The 18,307-nt window shown below is 43.9% G+C and overlaps 1 protein-coding gene across 13 annotated transcripts in view; it reads right to left on the bottom strand.

The window, feature by feature from the left end:
• The window catches only part of NAV2 (neuron navigator 2), a 678,828-nt gene that overhangs the window by 248,297 nt on the left and 412,224 nt on the right, over nucleotides 1–18,307 (bottom strand). For all 13 annotated transcript variants that reach the window (XM_016164919.2, XM_016164924.2, XM_016164914.2 and 10 more), the window contains one exon: nucleotides 6,849–6,966. In XM_016164919.2, the coding sequence (XP_016020405.2) occupies nucleotides 6,849–6,966 (118 nt within the window). The remainder of the gene's footprint in view (nucleotides 1–6,848; nucleotides 6,967–18,307) is intronic.

Below are 18,307 nucleotides of genomic sequence, written 5' to 3'. Positions count from 1 at the left end.
TCCAACTGGATACTCATGATGACCAAAGTCGTAAGTCATTGGAGTCTGATCGATACCCAGTTCAGCATTAGGTCATTAGTGCTCATTAAAGTGAAGGATGGATAACTGTGATCCTAAGACATCATTTTAAAGATTCTTTATAGAACATCTGGATAAGTGAAACCAAAGAGCTTGGTCTAATTATTCCTTTAATTCCTTTTCATGGTGTGTCACCTAAACCACAGCCAGGTGCTCCTTGAATTCAAATATCATGGTCCCTATAAGCCTAATGTTGCCATTTACAACATTCAAAATAAACCAGTGGAGTGGAGCTTATTTATGACCCTGCTATAAAATACATGGGAAGAGAGAAAACAAATGACTAATCCCAAACTCAAAATAAATGCTTAATAAAAGTCCAAAAGAAGTCTTGGGCCTCCTAGTTTCTAATTTCATGTAATTTAAATATTTCTCCTTTACTTAAATTCTCAAGAATGTCTACGGTTGTCACAAATACTTAGAGCAATAATAGCAGTTCTGATTCTGTTGAAAAGGAGAGCTTGGTCTTCAGAGCCAAATTTATTAACTCAGGGTAGGGGGTCTTTGGCTACAGCCCCAAAGCAAATAACCAAATGTAAAGGCATTTGTCCCCAAAGTCCTCAATGGTGATTACAGCCAGCATGCCTAAGTGTCAATGGTAATTTATTATTCCAGCGTGTTCAAGACATTCTTAGTCCATTAATGCAGTAACTTGTCTGCACACAGGTGACAAGTTAGTAATTAGAAAGCATCAGTGCACTTTTTAAATAAGAAGAGTGGCATCAAGCTCATTACTTTTCCAAAGACCTCCTCTGATAAGCTCAGAGCATTTCCCAGCTCGTGCATCTATCTATACTTAACACCTATGCATGTGCACAGGGCAGCTGGCAGCCCTGCATGCAGTGGTAGAAGGCCTTCACGGGGAAGAAGGTACAGTCTTGCATGTTTGAATTTCCTGGTTGTGCTCAGAGGCAGCCCAAATGGTGGCAGAAAATAGGCTTCTTTCAGCTCTCTTCACCTCTACTGGGCAATCTCCTCCTCTCTGTCTTGACTTCTTTCTTTGGTCCAATCCTCTTTTGTTCATCCTGTTTCCTTACTTCTTTCTCTCCTTTTTCTTCCCTTTCTCCCATTCCTTTTCTCTTTCCCTCACTCCAACCCCTTCTGGCATCCTCCATGAGTGACAGCAATGTAATAAGCATTGTCTGTCTCTCTCTTGATTCATGCTATTTATCCCTGCCTCGTAAACCTTTCTAATCACTCACAGAGATGGCACTGTAATGGGCTGGCATGCGACTGCAGACTTCGGGCAACTCTCAACCCAAAAAGGTAATCACACTAATAAGAGGTCAAACACAGAGACACCCAACCCTCAATCACTAAAGGAAGGACATAAAAAGGCAGCAGCAAAAGGTCCATTTCTTCCAAAGAGGCAGAAGGCAACAATGGAAAAGTACAGACCCTAAATAATACCCTATCTAGGAAGCCCATTTCCAGGAGTATCTGGAATAGATGAAGATGTAGGTAGAAGCAGTGTCTATAAAGAACATTTACAGTTTTTCTTCAAGTCACACATCTGATCGCGTCACTCCCCAAGCTGAAAACGAACTCTTCAACCACTGGCATGTGTTCTTAGGCCAAAGCCCAGAATTCATTGCCCTGTGTCTGCCTTATTTTGCCCTGCTGACCCTCTGGCTCTCTCCGCTCCAGCCTTTTTGCACACTGTTTCCTCCACCAGGAATGCCCTTCCCAACCGCTTCACACAGCTAACTCCACCTAGCTAACCAAGTTTGAGGTTTTAGCTTATCGATACATTCCCCAATTTCCACCCTCCCACCACCCCCCTTCTCCACCATGGGTTAGGTCTCAGCACCACGTATTTTTTATCATCACAATACACTTCCCAGGCCTAGAAATAGGTTGACCCTTAAAAGAGAATCTCTCGGCTTGCAAAGTTTGATGGGCCTTCATTTAGATGTGCTCTTTTTAACTTTTTATTTTGAAATAACTTCGAACTTACAGAAAAGCTATAGAAATAATATGGAGAAGTCCTACATTCCTTCACCTACTCTCATTTTCTCCCTCCCTCCCCCCCTTTCTCTGTATAGCAACACTTATTTTCCTGAATCATTTTGGTGTTGGCCACATAGATTGTATCCTTTGACCCTTATACTTAATATGAACTTCCAAAGAATAAGGATATTGTTTAATGGTAGAATTAGAAAATTGAGAAAATTTAGCATTGATATAATTTCAATATTCTAATTCTGTCAAATGACTCAAAAATCTCTTTTAGAGCATTTTATTCCCTGGTACAGGATCCAGTCGAGGATCACACAGCGCATTTAGTTGTCACGTCTCTTTAGTCTTGAACAATTTCTCAGCCTTTGTCTTTCATGGCACTGACATTTTTGAACAATACAGGCCAGTTTTTGGTTTTATTTTTTTTTCCCCCTAACAGAATGTTCCACAATTAGAGTTTGTCTGAGATTCCTCCTGATTAGTTTCAGGTTTTCCAGCCCTGACTGTAATTCAGCATAAGTGATGTCTTGCTCTCTCGTGTTCTCAGGGTATCACACCGGGAAGCACACGACATCCATCTGTCCCTCGCAGGGATGTAATTTTGATCACTTGGTCATGACGTCTGGATTCCCCACTGTGTGGTTACTATGTTTCCCCTTGGAACTAATAAGTAATCAGTGGAGAGACCATGCAAATAGCCTGCTCCCCATCAAACTTTCCTCTCTTGATTTCAGTACCCATTGATGAGTCTTGCCTTAACTAATCTTTACCATCATGGCCGTCACTCCTTTTACATCTATCAGCCCACGTTCTCATATGCAACTGAGCCATCTCTTCTCTACTGATGTATCTATTTATCTCTCTATCCATGTAGACTTACAGATTCCTATTTTATTCCATGGTTATAATCCACTACCATCCTCAATTATTTTGATGCTCTCATTATTTCTGATTAAATTTTTCTTTGTAGCCCTGGAGGGCAGAACAAGTACTTATAGGGAGAAACTACCACGGGGAGCAGATTTGGACCTAAGGAAAGAAGAGCTTTTGAAGGATTCCAACTGTCCATCTTTAGATCTAGGTGCCTGAAGGGGTAGTAAGTTGCCCATCACAGTAAGTATTTAACAGTCCGTTGACTGCTTTTCAGAGAAACAATTCATGCATCAAGTTGGGGCATTTAAAAGTTCTTTCCAAAACTTAGAACTAAGAGTTGCAAGAGAATTCTAGAAAGGAGAAAGGTATGACATACAGTGTAGAAGAAGGCTCAGAAGAATATTAAACACTGAGAAGCAGAAACCTCCAGGCCCCCTGTTGGAAACAATTCAATGCAGATGTGTGGAAGCAGGGGCTGTAGTGAATAAAATTCCCGTCCCTAATCCTTGCTAAGTGTTGTGAGCTCTGAAAGGAGGATAACTCAGACCCAAGTCCAAAGGCGGCGGCCCGGGGAATGCCATTTGAGGGTCCCTCCAGCTGCCTGGGGGAGCTAGGAAAGGTATCAGAGAGAAGCTGACTTTTCAAGAATGGTTAGGAGGTCACCAGCCAAAGAACAACTGCAACCACTAGAATTTTGTCCAGCACAAAATGAACGAGTCACCGGGACTCCAGGGAAAATTTTAGCTAGATAGGTAGGCAGGCAGGTAGATAGAAAGAAAGATAGATAGATAGATACACATAACATGTACATATTAAGTACATGTACACATACAAATATATCTTTTTACATTTTATTTTCATGGGCACGTGGACTTCAAAAGTAAAGAGTACAACTGTTCAATAGTTCAGAAACCTGATCAGAAAATGCTGTTCTTCCTCCTCCATCAAGAAATCCGTGTTCATGAGACATTCCAAGATTAAACACTCTCACCTGGCTGACAATCTAGGTAAGAAGTCGCACACAGGAGACTCCTACGTCCAGCTGCCTTCTCAGCTACCCATCTCCTGGGTCTCTGCTCCCCACACCCAGAGGAGAGGCTGTGAGGCTGGCACAGTCAGGGGTGGAGATTCATGTGCTGACATTGGCCTTACTTGGGAGTCCCGGGCCTGTAAGAAAGAGCCTCTCTTACAGGGCTGAGGGAAAGCAACTTGGTGGCCTGAGTGAGGTGCAGCCCAAACCTCTGCTACTAACTAACTTGAGCCTCTGGAGTCGTACTCTCGTGGCTCCAGGACCAGAGGGGTTCCTATCTAGGGAGATTCATGTCGTCTGAATAGATTCAGAGAAGCGTCCTCCTGAGCAACAATAAAAACCACGCTCGCTCACATTTCTGTAGTGCTACATTTAGTAAATTTGATGGCGTACATGCTGCCATTCACCTCTTTTGGGCCCATGGCAGACATAACTAATCTACCATGTCACCCTGACACCAATACCAGGGCCTCGTCATCCTTCTACACATACCTTTCTAGGCAGTGTCTACCAAGTGCTATCCAGAAACACTTCACAGTTTCCAAATGTATTTCATATTTGGTACCTGCCTTGCATTTCATAAGACTGCCACAAGAATAGACAAAGCAGGCACAGCTGTACCTATTTTAAAGATGGAAAAACAGAGGCAGCAGAGGTTAAATGACTCTTTGGAGATCCCACGATTGGGAGGGATGGAGCTGGGATGAAAGCAAGGCCTCTGGTACTATCCTTTCCCATTTTCTCTCTTGCTCCCTGTGCTGAAAGTAAAAAAAAACTCTCCATGGGACACTCTGTACAGCCCCAAGACTCAGTCACAGCAGGCCCAGGTACACGATGACCCTGCTGAGACAGAGATCCAAATACGGCTCAAGTACGAGTCGCCTCTTTCAGAAGGATCTTGCCAAGAAGATGCTTCTCCTTCTTCCAGGGTTACACACCTTGCACATTGGCCTCTATTCCCAGCAAAGAGTGTAGTGCTGGCACACAGTCCAGTCCATGCTCCACAACCACTAACTGACCTGAGGCGAAGGTCGGGGGAGAGCCTTGTACTAGGTTCAGTGTCTCCGGACTGAGAGAGGGTATAAGGCAGCGAAGCAAAGAATAGAAGTTTTCAAAGCAGACTCACCCAGGTTAGACGCCCCTTGCACACTAGTCATGTGATATTAGGCTCATGAGACTCACTGAGCCTCACTTTCTGCATCTGTAAAATGGGGAGAATACCAACTACCTCATAGGGGTGCTGAAGAAATTAAATGAGAGAAATATTTAAAAGAGCTTGGTGGAAGTGATGATAAAGAGAGGGAGGAAAAGGATGGAAAAGCAGAATGTGGCAGACAGACTTCAAGGTGACCCCCACTTAAGTTCAAGCTCTTGTACAATCTTCTCCTGTTGAGTGTTGCAGGACCTAGGACTCACTTCTAACTGACAGAATATGGCAAAGGTGATGGGATACCATTCCCATGATGTTTTGTTACATTATATAAGATTTTTTCTCTTGGAAAAAACTTTCTCTCTAGCTAACACTGAAGAAGTCACTCAAAGCAGCCATGCTGGGGGAAACACATGGCAAGAAGCTGAGAGGGGCTTCTAGGAGCTGAGAGTGACCTCCAGCCAACAGTCAGCAAGAAATCAGAACTCACCTCCTGTAACTGCAAGGAAATAAATTCTGCCAACACTGAGTGCACTTGAGCCCTGCCCAGTCAAACCTCCAGATGAGAACTCAGCTCTGGCTGACACCTTGACCACAGCCTTGCAGAGGCACCAGCTACGTTGTGCCTGCACTCCTGACGCACAGAAACTGTGAGATAATATATATTGTTTAAGCTGTTACGTTTGTGGCAATTTGTTAATAAAGCAAAAGAAAACTGATACAGGGTAAAAAAAAAAAAAAAGAGAAAAGAAAGGAGAGAAAGAGAAGGAGGACGAATGAAACCTAGTCTTACGAAATCAATCTCAAGACAGCAGGGAAGCTGTTTCTCCTTGAGTGACAGTGGCAGGCCATACGTTTTGGCTAAGGCTGACCTGCCTGTCTGTGTTTTCAGGTACAGTCGCCACAGATATGAGCAGAGCTACCACTATACAAGGCTACTTCTCACACACTGACTTTTCCACAACATGCGCCTGAGGCACTGAGGCTTCTGTCCCTTCCCTGCGCCTTCTTTCTTGGCATCTCCTGGCATGAGTCAGCTGCTGCTAGCGACAACAATCGGCCTAATGCTGTCTAATTGACCCCCCGCCTGCTCAGTCTGCTCTGAGCTCTCAAGCAGGACCACTGGGGCGCTTCCCTTAAGGACCAAGGCAAAGCTGTGCCCAGCCGCCGCCCACGTGCCTTCCCTGGTGAACTCTCCGCTCCCAGCACATGGCCAGGGCATTAAAAATCCCCCCATTCCAGTTCCCTTCTCCTAGTGCTAAAACCAGAACCACCCCTCTCCAGAGTCTGATCCTTTGATTTCTCAGACCCCATTAGAGTTGGCAGGGCTAAACCAACTCCATGTTGCTTTTTTCCTTCTTTTTTTTTCTTTTCTTTTTTTTTTGAATTATTTCTAGAGTAATCCATTTGTAAAAAGTACCAACAGAGAGGGGGCAGGAATGAGAGAATCACAAAGATAGTAGGAAGTAAGAAGAGGGGCAGAGAGCCCCTCCCCCCAACACCAGCATTCCCCTCCCATCTTGGCCAGTCTTCCTTCTCAGAGGATTAAGATGAGATTGCTGTGTGGGTGATCTTATCAGAGAAAAACGAGCTAGTACCCCCATTCCCTGGGCGCACAACAGTCAAATAAATTCTCAACACATGTGACAGAAACACCGCATTTTTCTTAGAGATTCCAGTGTTCCATTCCCCTTGCCCAACTTGAACACTTCTGGGTCTCCACTGTAACCCAACCCCCAATGTGAAATATGCTCTTACCCACAACCTGGATGATCTGAGCCAGGAGGACGCCATCTGTCACATCTTGCTGGAGATCCTTGATGAGACGTTTATGGCCTGATTTGGCTAGATAATGATTGGCCCAGTCCGTGTAGATCTGCGAAAAAGCAAAGAGGCAACTTTAGGAAGCTCGTCGGACCCCATCTAGGTCTGAGGCAGCTGCTTGTGCTGGCACTGTGGCCACCGTCCCACTGCCTGGGGCCAGCCAGTGCCATTAACATTCAGTGCATTGTGCCGAGGGGCATTCAGCAACCATAGCTGAGCTTTCCCCTATTGAGAGATCTGCCGTCAAGGCTCAGGGAAAAGCTAAAGAAAGCTTCAAAACATGAAGAGGCCTGAATGGGACAGGGGACACGGAACTAAACAGTCTGTGCCAGATGGCTTTGAGAGGCTGCAGCTCTAAATGCAAGAGAGGTCTCCCCCACCAACCCCCACCACCCCACCCCTCCCCATCTTTTTTCTTTATTGAGAAAACGTATGGGGAGGTTACCACCCAATAGGCATCTTTTAATGGGCCATTTCAGGGTAAGGAGGGCTATTGAGTTAACCAAGTTCTCAGGAGCCAGGGTCCCTTGTAAAGAAGCCAAGTACGAAAACACAGAGCCCCTCAATTACTCCTGTATGAGTGGAGTTATTGATGGCATGGCCTCACAATAATCTCAAATTTAATCAGTTTAATTTAAAGGCTAGGCATCATTTTCACTGTCAGGACTCCATGAACAAAACCTAGCAAATTCCAACATATTTAAACACAGCACTAGTGTACACTGCACCTGAAGGGCAGAGGCTGGGTCACCCATGAGATCAGGAGAGCAGGGCCCCTCAGGGAATATATATAGACCTGCTTCTCCTCTTAGTTACAGAATCATCAGCACAAAAGGGTATTTTCTTCCAAACAGGCCGACAAGCATAAGGAAACGCACACTGAAAACTTTCCCCCTAACTGACATTAGCCAAAACAAACAAAACTAAAATCCTCCTCACCAATTTTTTTCCTCCTTACCAAGTTTGAGTGCTAAGTTCCATGCATGGGTTTGTGAGTTGGCGGAGGGATACGTAGACCCTGTTTATCAGCACTTTTTCCCCGCAGAGCGACACAAAGAGACCCAATAAGAGAACCATCTTACCTCAACTGGGTCATATATTAGTAACAACACATCACATATCAATCTGCACGTGTCTCCGCCAAGGTGATGACGGTGATCACCGTATCTCCACCAGCCTGCCTCTTCTGAGACCTTGTGTGACTCACAGAGCAGTGGAAGCCCTGCCCTCACCCCAACTCCTGCCCTCTGTCTTGATCTTTTGAACTCCATGCCCAGAGTAATGGGGCCTCATCCCTCAAAGGTCCCAGAATAAGGGCTGTGGACCAGGGCCCGAACTTGTAAAGCAGAGGCCTACTAGAGAGACGGCATCTTTGACTACCTGCCCTGGGACTGTGAGGACATCATCCCCAAAAGAGGAAGTAAGAGCTGCACATTTTACTTGGTCAAGATCTGAGGACAGACAACCTCTGTCCATCCCATCCTGCCTTCGAAGCCTAATCTTCCACTGAAGAGATTCACAAGCACACTGCGCACCACAGTGTGGTTCTATTTCACACCTTGAACCATGGTGCCCCATCCTTATATCCATGTTACTTTCCTTCCTAGGACTCCCAAGTTGTCAGAGATAAAAAACATATCTATATCTATATCTATCTATATTTGTAGAGAGAGATAGATATAGATATATATAGATATACAGATAGATATATAGCAAAACAAAATCATTCTGTAAGCACTAAGAAAGCTAAGGAAATGAAGCGCCATTCTGGTCATTACAATGGCCAATCCGAAAAGGTCAATGATCATTAAACGAAATTAAGAAGGTGAGAAGAGAGAAAAGCATTAAAAGGCAAAGAGGCAGACCTGCCTGTGTTCAAGTTTCGGTTCCATAGGCTCCACAGGGTAGGGATTTAGGTCTGTTATGTTCAGTAGTGTGTCCAAGTACCTGCCCTAGCATAAGGCACATTAGTTCTCAATATGCACCTGTGGATGAACAGACACATGACCTCAGTTGAGCTATTTAACTTCTCCTAGACTAAGTTTTCTTATCTGTAAAATGGGATCAATACTATCCACCTGTCAGCAATTATGAAGACGAAGTAATACAACACAAGTGATAAAAAGTGCCTCATGCAGACTTACTCAATAAGCGATACTAACACACTATGCCTACTACATGCTGGGCACTAAGATAATACACTTTATAAATATCAACTCATTTAATCCTAATTCTATGGGGTAGATACTACTATTGTATGTATTTTTCAGAGGAGAAACTGAAGTGTCAAGAGGTAAAGAATCTGTCCAAGACACAAGTGGCAGAGCCAGGATTTGAACCGATGCTAACTGTAGAGTCCCTTGGACCCTAGAGCACTGCTTCTCTGAATATAAACATAAATGTTTCTCAAATCATTCACCCCCTCTATGACACTCTCCTGACTCTAGGCCCTTTCCTCTATTCAGTTATGTTCTCACTGAATGAATTGGGGGGGGGGGGCGGGGAGGGAAACAACCTAGTTCTGTCTCTGGCTGTCTGAATGCCTCTGGGCAAGTCACTCAACTTTTCTGAGTTTCAGTTTATTCGGCTGTGAAATGGGCACAATATAGCCTACTGCAGACAGTGACTGTGAAGACTCAATGAGATACCCTATGGAAGCCCCTAGCCTCATCCACAATGGAGCCCAGAAAGCAAAGGCAGGAGAGTGGTAAAGGGGAGGGCTTTGGAGTTCCTGATTTGCTTCAGATCTCAGCTGCCATGTTGCCGCTTTTCCCTCTGTGCCTCTGGCCGGGGTGTCCTTATTTACAAAATGGGGATAATAATGCCTGCATCTTCGGGATCTTAGAAGACGAAATGAGCACATGCTAAGTGTTCAGTAAATAAAAGTAATAATTAGAAATTTTACCACCAGCATTATAAAATGGGCCCTAACAAAACCAGCCATGGCCTCTACCCTGATCCTCCAGGACAAAAATGATTCAGGGACTCGCTCCCCTTCTCTTTCACATGGCACAATTTTAAGAGTATGGAGCATCTCCACCACCTGGAGTCAAAAACTAAAGGCAAGGCAGGTCAGAAACCAGCCAGGCTAGTACATAGAGTGAGGCTTCCCTTTACTTCCTCGTAGAAGGTACACCTTTTAAGACCTGGAGGGATCCCACCAGCTCTGTCTGAGGGATGTGAAAACATTTCAAAGCTTGTGGGCATCAGCCTCAAGACCATCAGCTGAGGTAAGCAGGGGTCATAAACAAGGATACGGCTAAGTGGCAGGTGATGCTGGTGCTACCACTCATTCCCTTCGTAGGTGATAAAGGCTACTTTAAAGTAGACATACTATCCCTAAAACCAGTTCTCTATGAGTCTGCATGATCCAGCAGGAACACACACAGCACAGAGCCATGGCAAGGCCGCGCAGGTGTTTGCTATACTAGGGGGAATCTTTAAATTCTATAGTGATCAGAAAAGGTTCTGCCCAAGAAATGAGTCTCTCTCCCTCAAGCCGTTTAAAACGAGAGCTCTTCTCTTAACTTGAATCCACCTACACTTCTCTGCCAACTTAATCTCCCAGAACACAGCTCTTATCTGATCACTTGCTCAAAAGATCATCAACGGTTCCCCTATGTCCCACTGAATTAAAGTTGTCAAAGATCGCACTATGACTCAAAGCAGTCTTGCCATCCTCTGCTCTTTTCCAGACCACGTCTGAACCTTTGGAAGGGAGGCAGTGTGTGTGGAAGTTAAAGGCATGGGCTTTAGAACTGATCAAGTCAAGTAGGCCACCCGTCCTAGGCAAATGAATGTCTATTAACTTTACTATACCTCGGTTTTATCCTCCATAAAATAGAGATTATCCCAAATATTTTACAAAACAGGGGCTGACAGACTGACCTGGGCCAAACCCAGCCGACTTTGTAAACAAAGCCCCATTGGTTTTTTATAGCTGCTTTTACACTACAATGGCAGAGTCCGAGTAGCTGTGACAGATCTGGACACAAAGTTTCAAATAATTACTAACCAGTTATTTACAGACAAAAAAAAAAAAGTGCCACTTTGTGTTATAGGGACTGAATAAGATAATATACCTGAATACAGCAAATACAGAGTGGTAATAATCATGGTGACCCTCAGGAAAATGCGGCATACCTCGTATTTCTCAGTCTCTGGACACATCCCACCCTGTCCGCCCAAGTTCCTCCATTTGGGGCCACCCTGCAAGGCTCGATTCCAATGCCAGTCCCTCCGAGAAGTCATTGTTGATTTCCTGAATGCATCCACATTATGCAGAGATTATAGAGAACTTTTACGCTGGGATAACCTTCATACCCTCCCCACCGGATTCTGACAGACGACACTTCTCGCCCCTCTTTGGTTGCCCAGTAGTGCCTCATCGGGAGGCGGCGTATGACAGGAGGTTGGTAAGTGGTTGCTGGGTCGAACTGAACCGAATGAAAAATGGTTGAGTCCTTGGGAAACGAACTGCATTTGAGACTTAAATAATGTGAGCTCTCAGCTGATCCTCACACCGGGATCTCAAATCTCTTTATCGACTGAAAAGAGGAAAGAATGGAGAAAATAAATCACTCCATAGCTCAAGATCATTAATCAGGACCCATCCAACAAGAATCATTAATTATCTGGAGTTTCCCCTCCCTTCCCTTGTTCCCAGCTCTCAACTTTTTGAAGAAGTGAGTCACAAGAAAACCCCTAGATTTATTTCATTTTGTTATATCATTTTTTTATTTTTCAATTACGGTTGACATATTAATTTCAGGTAGACGACATAATGATTAGACATTTACATAACTTATGAAGTAATCACCCCAATAAATCTGGTACCCATCTGACACCACAGTTATTATAGCATTATCGACTATACTCCCTATGCTACTTTACATCCCTATGACTATTTTCTAACTACCAATTAGTACTCCTTAGTACTTTCCCCTGTTTCGCCATCCCCATTCCCTCCCATCTGGCAATCATCAAATGTTCTCTTGTATCTATGAGTTTGTTTCTGTTTTGTTTATATTGTCATTTAGATTCCACATATAAACGAAATCATATGATATTTGTCTTTCTCTGTTCGAATTACTTCACTTAGCATATTATCCTCTAGGTTCGTCCATGTTGCTGCAGATGGCAAGGTTTCATTCTTTTTTATAGCTGATTAATATTCCATTACATATATGTACCACTGCTTTATCCATTTATCTCTCGATAGACACTTAGGTTATTTCCATATCTTGATTATTGTAAATAATGCTTCAGTGAATATAGGGATGAGTATGACTTTTCAAATTTGTGTTTTAGGTTTCTTCAGATCAATACCCAGAAGTAGAATTACTGGCTTCTTCTTTGTCTCTTGTTATCTAGCCTTTGTTTTAAAGTCTATTTTGTCTGGTGTAAGTATTGCTACCCCAGTTTTTTTTTTTCTTTTCCATTTCTATTTTCATTAAATATCTTTTTCCATCCCTTTACTTTAAGTCAGTGTGTGTCTTTCAATCTGAAGTGAGTCCCTTGTAGGTAGCATATGTAAGGGCCTTGGTTTGTTATACATTCGGCCACCCTATGTCTTTTGATTGGAGCATTTAATCCATTTACATTTAAAGTAATTGACAGAAATGCAGTTATTACCATTTCATTATTTATATTTTTATCTATTCTTCTTGAAGTCCATTTAACATTTTTTGTAATACTGGTTTGGTAGTGATGCATTCCCTTTAGCTTTTTCTTGTCTGAGAAACTCTTTATTCTCCTTTGATTTTAAATGATAGCTTTGCTGGGTAATCTTGGTTGTAGATCCTTGCTTTTCATTGATTTAAATATTTTATGCCAATCTCTTCTGACTAGCAAAATTTCTATTGAGAAATCAGCTGGCAGTCTTATGGGAGGTCTCTTATAGGTAACTAACTGCTCTTTTCTAGCTAAGATTCTTTGTCTTTAAGTATTAGCATTTTAATTATAATGTCTTGTTATGGGCCTGTTTGGGTTCATCTTGTTTGGGATTCTCTGAGCTTCCTGGGCTTATACATCTATTTCCTTCACCAGGTTAGAAAAGTTTTCCATCATTATTTCTCCAAATATTTCTCTTTCTCTTCTTTTGGTACCCACATGATGTGAATGTTGGTCTGCTTGATGTTGTTCCAAAGGCCCCTTAAACTACTCTCGTTTTTAAAGATTCTTCATTCTTTCTGCTGTCCTATTTTCTGTTACCTTATCTTCCAAGTCACTGATTAGGTCTTCCGCTTTATCTAATCTACTGTTGATTCCCTCTAATGTATTCTTCATTTCGGTTATTGTATTTAGTCTTCATTTCTGACTAGTTCTTTTTATGGTTTCTATCTCCATTTTTGTTTCCTATCTCTTTGTTAAAATTCTTGCTGAGATAGATCATTAACATCCTTATAACCAGTGTTTTGAAGTCTGCATCTGGTAGATTGCTTGTCTTCATTGTTTTGTTCTTTCTTTGAAGTTTTGTTCTGTTCTTTCAATTGGGAAATGTCTTTCTCCTTTCCTCATGTTGGCTGCCTCCCTGTGTGCGTTTCTATGTATTAGGTAAAGTTGCTATGTCTCACGATCTTGGTAAAATGGCCTTATGTAGGTGCCCTGTGCAGCCCAGTGGCACAGTCTCCCTGGTCACCTGAAATGGATGCTCCAGGTGTGTCCCTTGTGTGGGTTGTGTGTGCCCTCCTGTTGTAGTTGAGCCTTGACCGCTGCTGGCTTATCAATGGGAGGGACTGACCCTCAGACTGACTGGTCATGAGAGCTGGCCAGTGACTACAGCAGAGGAGCTGTTGTGAAGGAGCTGACCCCATGGAGCAAGATTCACTTTAATGGAGCTCTGGTGCCTGCCGAGTCTGCCCTTTGGGTGTGTTGTTTATGGAGGTGGTTGAGCGGTGCTCTAGTGTGGTCTGAGGCGACCCACTGAGTGTGTTGGCTCTGGGGAGTCTTGGGAGGGGATCTGGACTGGTGCAGACCAAGATCATCACTGCCCGTGTCCTGCCTGAGGCCACTTGGTACAAGCTATGAAGTGATCTGCAGGTGGTTACCACTTGTGCTGAGCTTGGAAGTGCCTGAGAAAGACTAAGCTGTGGACCAAGGCCTGCTGCTGCTAGTGCCAGGCTTGGGGTTACTTAGCAAGAGATACGGGGCATGCTGAGGCAAGCTGCTGCTTGTTTGGGGTTTACAAATCTTTGAGAGATTTTAGGAAAGTCTGCAGCATAAGCCAAAACAGGCCAACTGCTGAAAAACCCACTGGAAGTAGCTTGGGTGTGCTGGTAGGTTGGATGGGGCATGGTCTCAGAGAATCACCAAGGCAGGGCAAACGGTGTTAGCCAGGTTGATGGAGATTCAGATATGGCACCCACCTATGCATGCGGGCTGGATGGGAGGAGGGCTGAAGAAAGGAAAAATGGCTTCTGCCAGCACTTCTGTTTGCCAGAAAGCTGTCCCTCCAGCCCTTTCCCTGAAACCAGACAATTCAGCTTCTTCCTGTATGTCCCTCATGCCTTTTGAGTTGCTACCCCAGAGCTGGAGCTCAGAGTGAGTCTCTCAGCAAGTACATCCATGCTGGGGTGTACTCTAGCAGCCCTCCATCTCACTCAGCCACAATCCCTGCCGGTTTTCATAGCCAGAAGTTATTGGACTTCTCTCCCCAGCCCTGAAACTCTGAGCTGGGCAGCCTTTGTGGGGTTCAGACCCCTCACTCCTCAGTGGAGACCTCTGCAGCCAAGATATACCCCTGATTTTTAACCGTCACATGTGGGTATGAGACTAGTCTCTTCTGCATCTCTGCCCTTCCTAGTATTGATGTGGCTTCTTCTGTATACCCTTAGTTATAGGACTTCTTTTCAGCTAGACTTCACATGATTCTCAGTGATGGCTGTGCTGTAGTTTGGTTGTAATTTTGATGTGGTCACGGGAGGAGGTGAAAATAGCATTTACCTTCCTTGCCATCTTGATCGGAAACTGCCCCACCCTCTTTCTTGAAACACACTTGCCTGTCTGGATCCCAAGGCTCAGCCTTAGATTTATTTTAAAAACCAGTTTTCACAGGCCATGCTAAGCACTGATAATAATTCAGCCCCATCTCCTTCATTTGCTGTTTTAGTAGTTCATGCAATAAATACCATTCCAAGAGGTACCCTTGGAAAATAAACTCACAATATCCCTAGGCAGCAAAGAGAATCCCCTGGGTGCAATTCAGCAAAGATGGAGCAGGATGTGCGTGACATTTCAAACAAGGGTTAAAGCATGTAGGGCTTCCTGTCTAAGCCTCACGCGTCCAGAATCAATTTCTCCAAAGCCATTCCTTCCCCAAAGTTCTGGAGCCTTGAGGGCTGCTGTTGCTTTTACCCTCGAGTCCACTGACCCTTGATCTGTGAACTCCCAGTAGAAATAGATAAGACAAAGAACAACACATAAAGAACGAACAAAGGCACCATCCCCACCCCGAGCTCCAAATCATCAAGTCGTTCTAGAGAAATGATTTTTAGAGAAGGCTGCAGAATCATTTCACACTAGTATCTCAGGAATCTTCCCCTCCGCTTTCCGACTCTGATCGTTCTGTCTCCCTGAGCTTACCTCTCTCCCCGCCCCCTCTAAGAGGACACTCAGTGCTCCAGAAGCATGAGGGAGAGAAGCTTCTGTCAAAGTCTTGATGACATAAAAGGGGGAAGGAAGATGATGACAGCTGAAGAGTAAATTTGTTTGGATTCACTGATTACCCCTGACAAAATTTCAAGGAGTGTCAGTCATTTGTTTGCTTATAACCCCACATCATGCCATATATCACACAGGCAGAAATCAAAGAGGAAAAATTCTGACAGATCAATTGAAGCGAAGAACCTGATTATTAGTTATAATAAGAAAACTGATAATTACACCGTGTTAAGCCAATGGGGATAATAAAGGTTATACTGCAATTAGCCTTCAAATGAAATGTGGGGGGTGGGGGGTGGGTAAAGCCCTCTAAGTGAAGAATCCAAGAAAAGTGCCACAAAATAACTGCACCAAAATTTAGTGCCCTAACGACTCGAGCTATAAATCCAGATCAATATGCCAGACAGCAATTAGCATTAGGATAGTGGTTCCAGGAGAAAGAGGATAAAACATATCTCTTAGAAAGATACAACAACATGGAGACAAAAGTTAACCAGCCATTCAGCATCAGAGGTAGTTTCCAGTCGATACGTTGTAAAGAGAATGCTACTGTGTGGCCTCAGTTCAAGAGGTCTTGCTCTAGACTTTGGTCATATCATCGACATATCATTTCCATGACTTGTGATTAATTGGTTTAGTTCTGATATGAATTATAAAAATAATATTGTGACAACAATAGTGTTCACCCACTACTTTAATACCACAAAGAATTATTCAATTATTCACAATTTTAAGAAAATCAAAATGCACTATTTGTTATCAATGGCAAAGCTGGTTCGCACATGCACTTCTGCATCCCTGGCATCTAGCAAGGAGTGTGGTAACCACCCCACAGGTGCAGGTGCATGTCCACGTAACTTTTTAACTGCATGAGATGGGGAAAAGGGCCTGAATTAGCTAGTGGCTTTGTCCCACTCTCCCTCTCTCCATCAGAGTCTAATATGTCCTCTCTCAACGTAAACCACTGCCTTGAAACAAACATTCATGAGTGAAACAGTGTCCCCAGCCGTAAACGTTGGAGGAGGAGGGGGAGCACAGAGAAGCCAACCTTGTGCCTAAGACCACACAGCACAGCAGAGGCTGGGCTTGAACACTGGTCCTGTTCCCTGGTTTCTCAGAAGGGTCCAGTTTTGCACAGTGTCCCTCGGTGCTACCAAATGCCCACTTAGAAGGCAGTAACTCTTCTCCCATCCCCATCTTTGCCATCTCCTGATGCATGCTTTACTTTGGTCATTTGTGTTTTTTCATAAATAGCGGCAATCACGAGGGCTGTGTGTCTGCAGCCTCACGAGCTGGTGTGACCCAGGGCTGAGATCTAGCTCTGCCTCCTACCAGCTGGGTGATCCTTGGTGAGTCATGCCCCAGCCAAGCGTCAGAGTCCCTCACTTGTGTGGTGGTGATATACGGGGTAGTTGCATGGACTAAACGAGACCATGTATGTAAGTGGTTAACACAGCGTCCGACATAGTATTAAATAAATGGTGGTTATTAATACTCTGATTGATAAATACTTGCTTGACTATCTAAATTTGGGGGGAATAAATTAATCTAGACTGCTGAGAATTTATACTTCTGAGAGCCACACATTTTTAACTCTTCCACTGAGAATTTTTCCCAAATGGATAATCTTGATCCCTGCTGTTTAAATTAACTCAATTGTGCTTTTTCTTGATGACCAAGGACATCACTATGAATAATAACGTTTCGATGTATACAAGGATGCCCTCAGGACCCTCTGAGTTGCTGCGCCTTCCTTAAAAGACCCCGGAGTCCTTTATAATTGGATGTAATGTAAGAGGAAGTACTGTTCAAGCAAGAGCCTTGATGGGACTTGTCCATCGATAAAAATAAATGAGTAGAAAAATTTTGTGGCACCCCTGCGAGTGCTCTAAGGTGCAGTAGGGAAGGCTCTTGGGCTCTCAGCTGGTCTCTAAGCAGGTAAGGCTGCTAAAGAGCTGGGCTCCAGGAGCACTAACTCCAATGTGACTGTGCTCTATATTCTCCGCCTGAGCACATGTGAAATGGTACCGCCACCTCCCTCTTGACACACATTTTATAACATGGCGAACGTGAACCTCTTTATACCAAGGATATACACCCCTGTCTAGACCCAGAAAATAGTAAGTAGCTAGGTGAAAGGAGGAACCCATTGCTGCTTTCCTCCCTCATTATCTGCAGTGATCTGCTCGCCCACACAGCCAGCAGAGATACACCCTGATACTTGCCCACATGTGTGTTTTTGTTTCAAAGGGACACACATGTACAGATACATAGCAAGTGACTAGAGCGAGAAGCAGGGCGTCTTGCTAATCTGGATTTCCACCTTGCTCCACATCCTGGCACCAACGTTACTCCTACTTTACTCCTGAACAGCAAGTCCAGATGCATTGCTTAGAGTCGCAGGCTCATCTTGGTGCATTAAGCAAACACTGCCTGAGCATCTGCCTATGCTAGCTTCTGTTCTTGCTGCAGTCTTGTATAGGATAATAACTACCACTGGCCAAATGTCTACAGTGACTTAAAAGAACACATTCTAGAGTCAGGCCACTTAGATTCCAATGACGCCTCGACCACTTGCTGGCAGAGTTATCCTGGGCAAGTTACCAAAACTATCTGAGCCTTGGCTTCCTCACTTGTAAAATGAATCAATTGCCTGTTCAGAAAATTGTGAGATTGAAATGAGATGCCTGATATATAATTAGGGCTCGGCACGTTAGTCGTGATTATAATTC

Source organism: Rousettus aegyptiacus, unplaced genomic scaffold (assembly GCF_014176215.1).
Source record: "Rousettus aegyptiacus isolate mRouAeg1 unplaced genomic scaffold, mRouAeg1.p scaffold_m13_p_5, whole genome shotgun sequence".
Lineage (NCBI taxonomy): Eukaryota > Metazoa > Chordata > Mammalia > Chiroptera > Pteropodidae > Rousettus > Rousettus aegyptiacus.
This window is presented reverse-complemented; position numbering and strand designations above follow the sequence as displayed.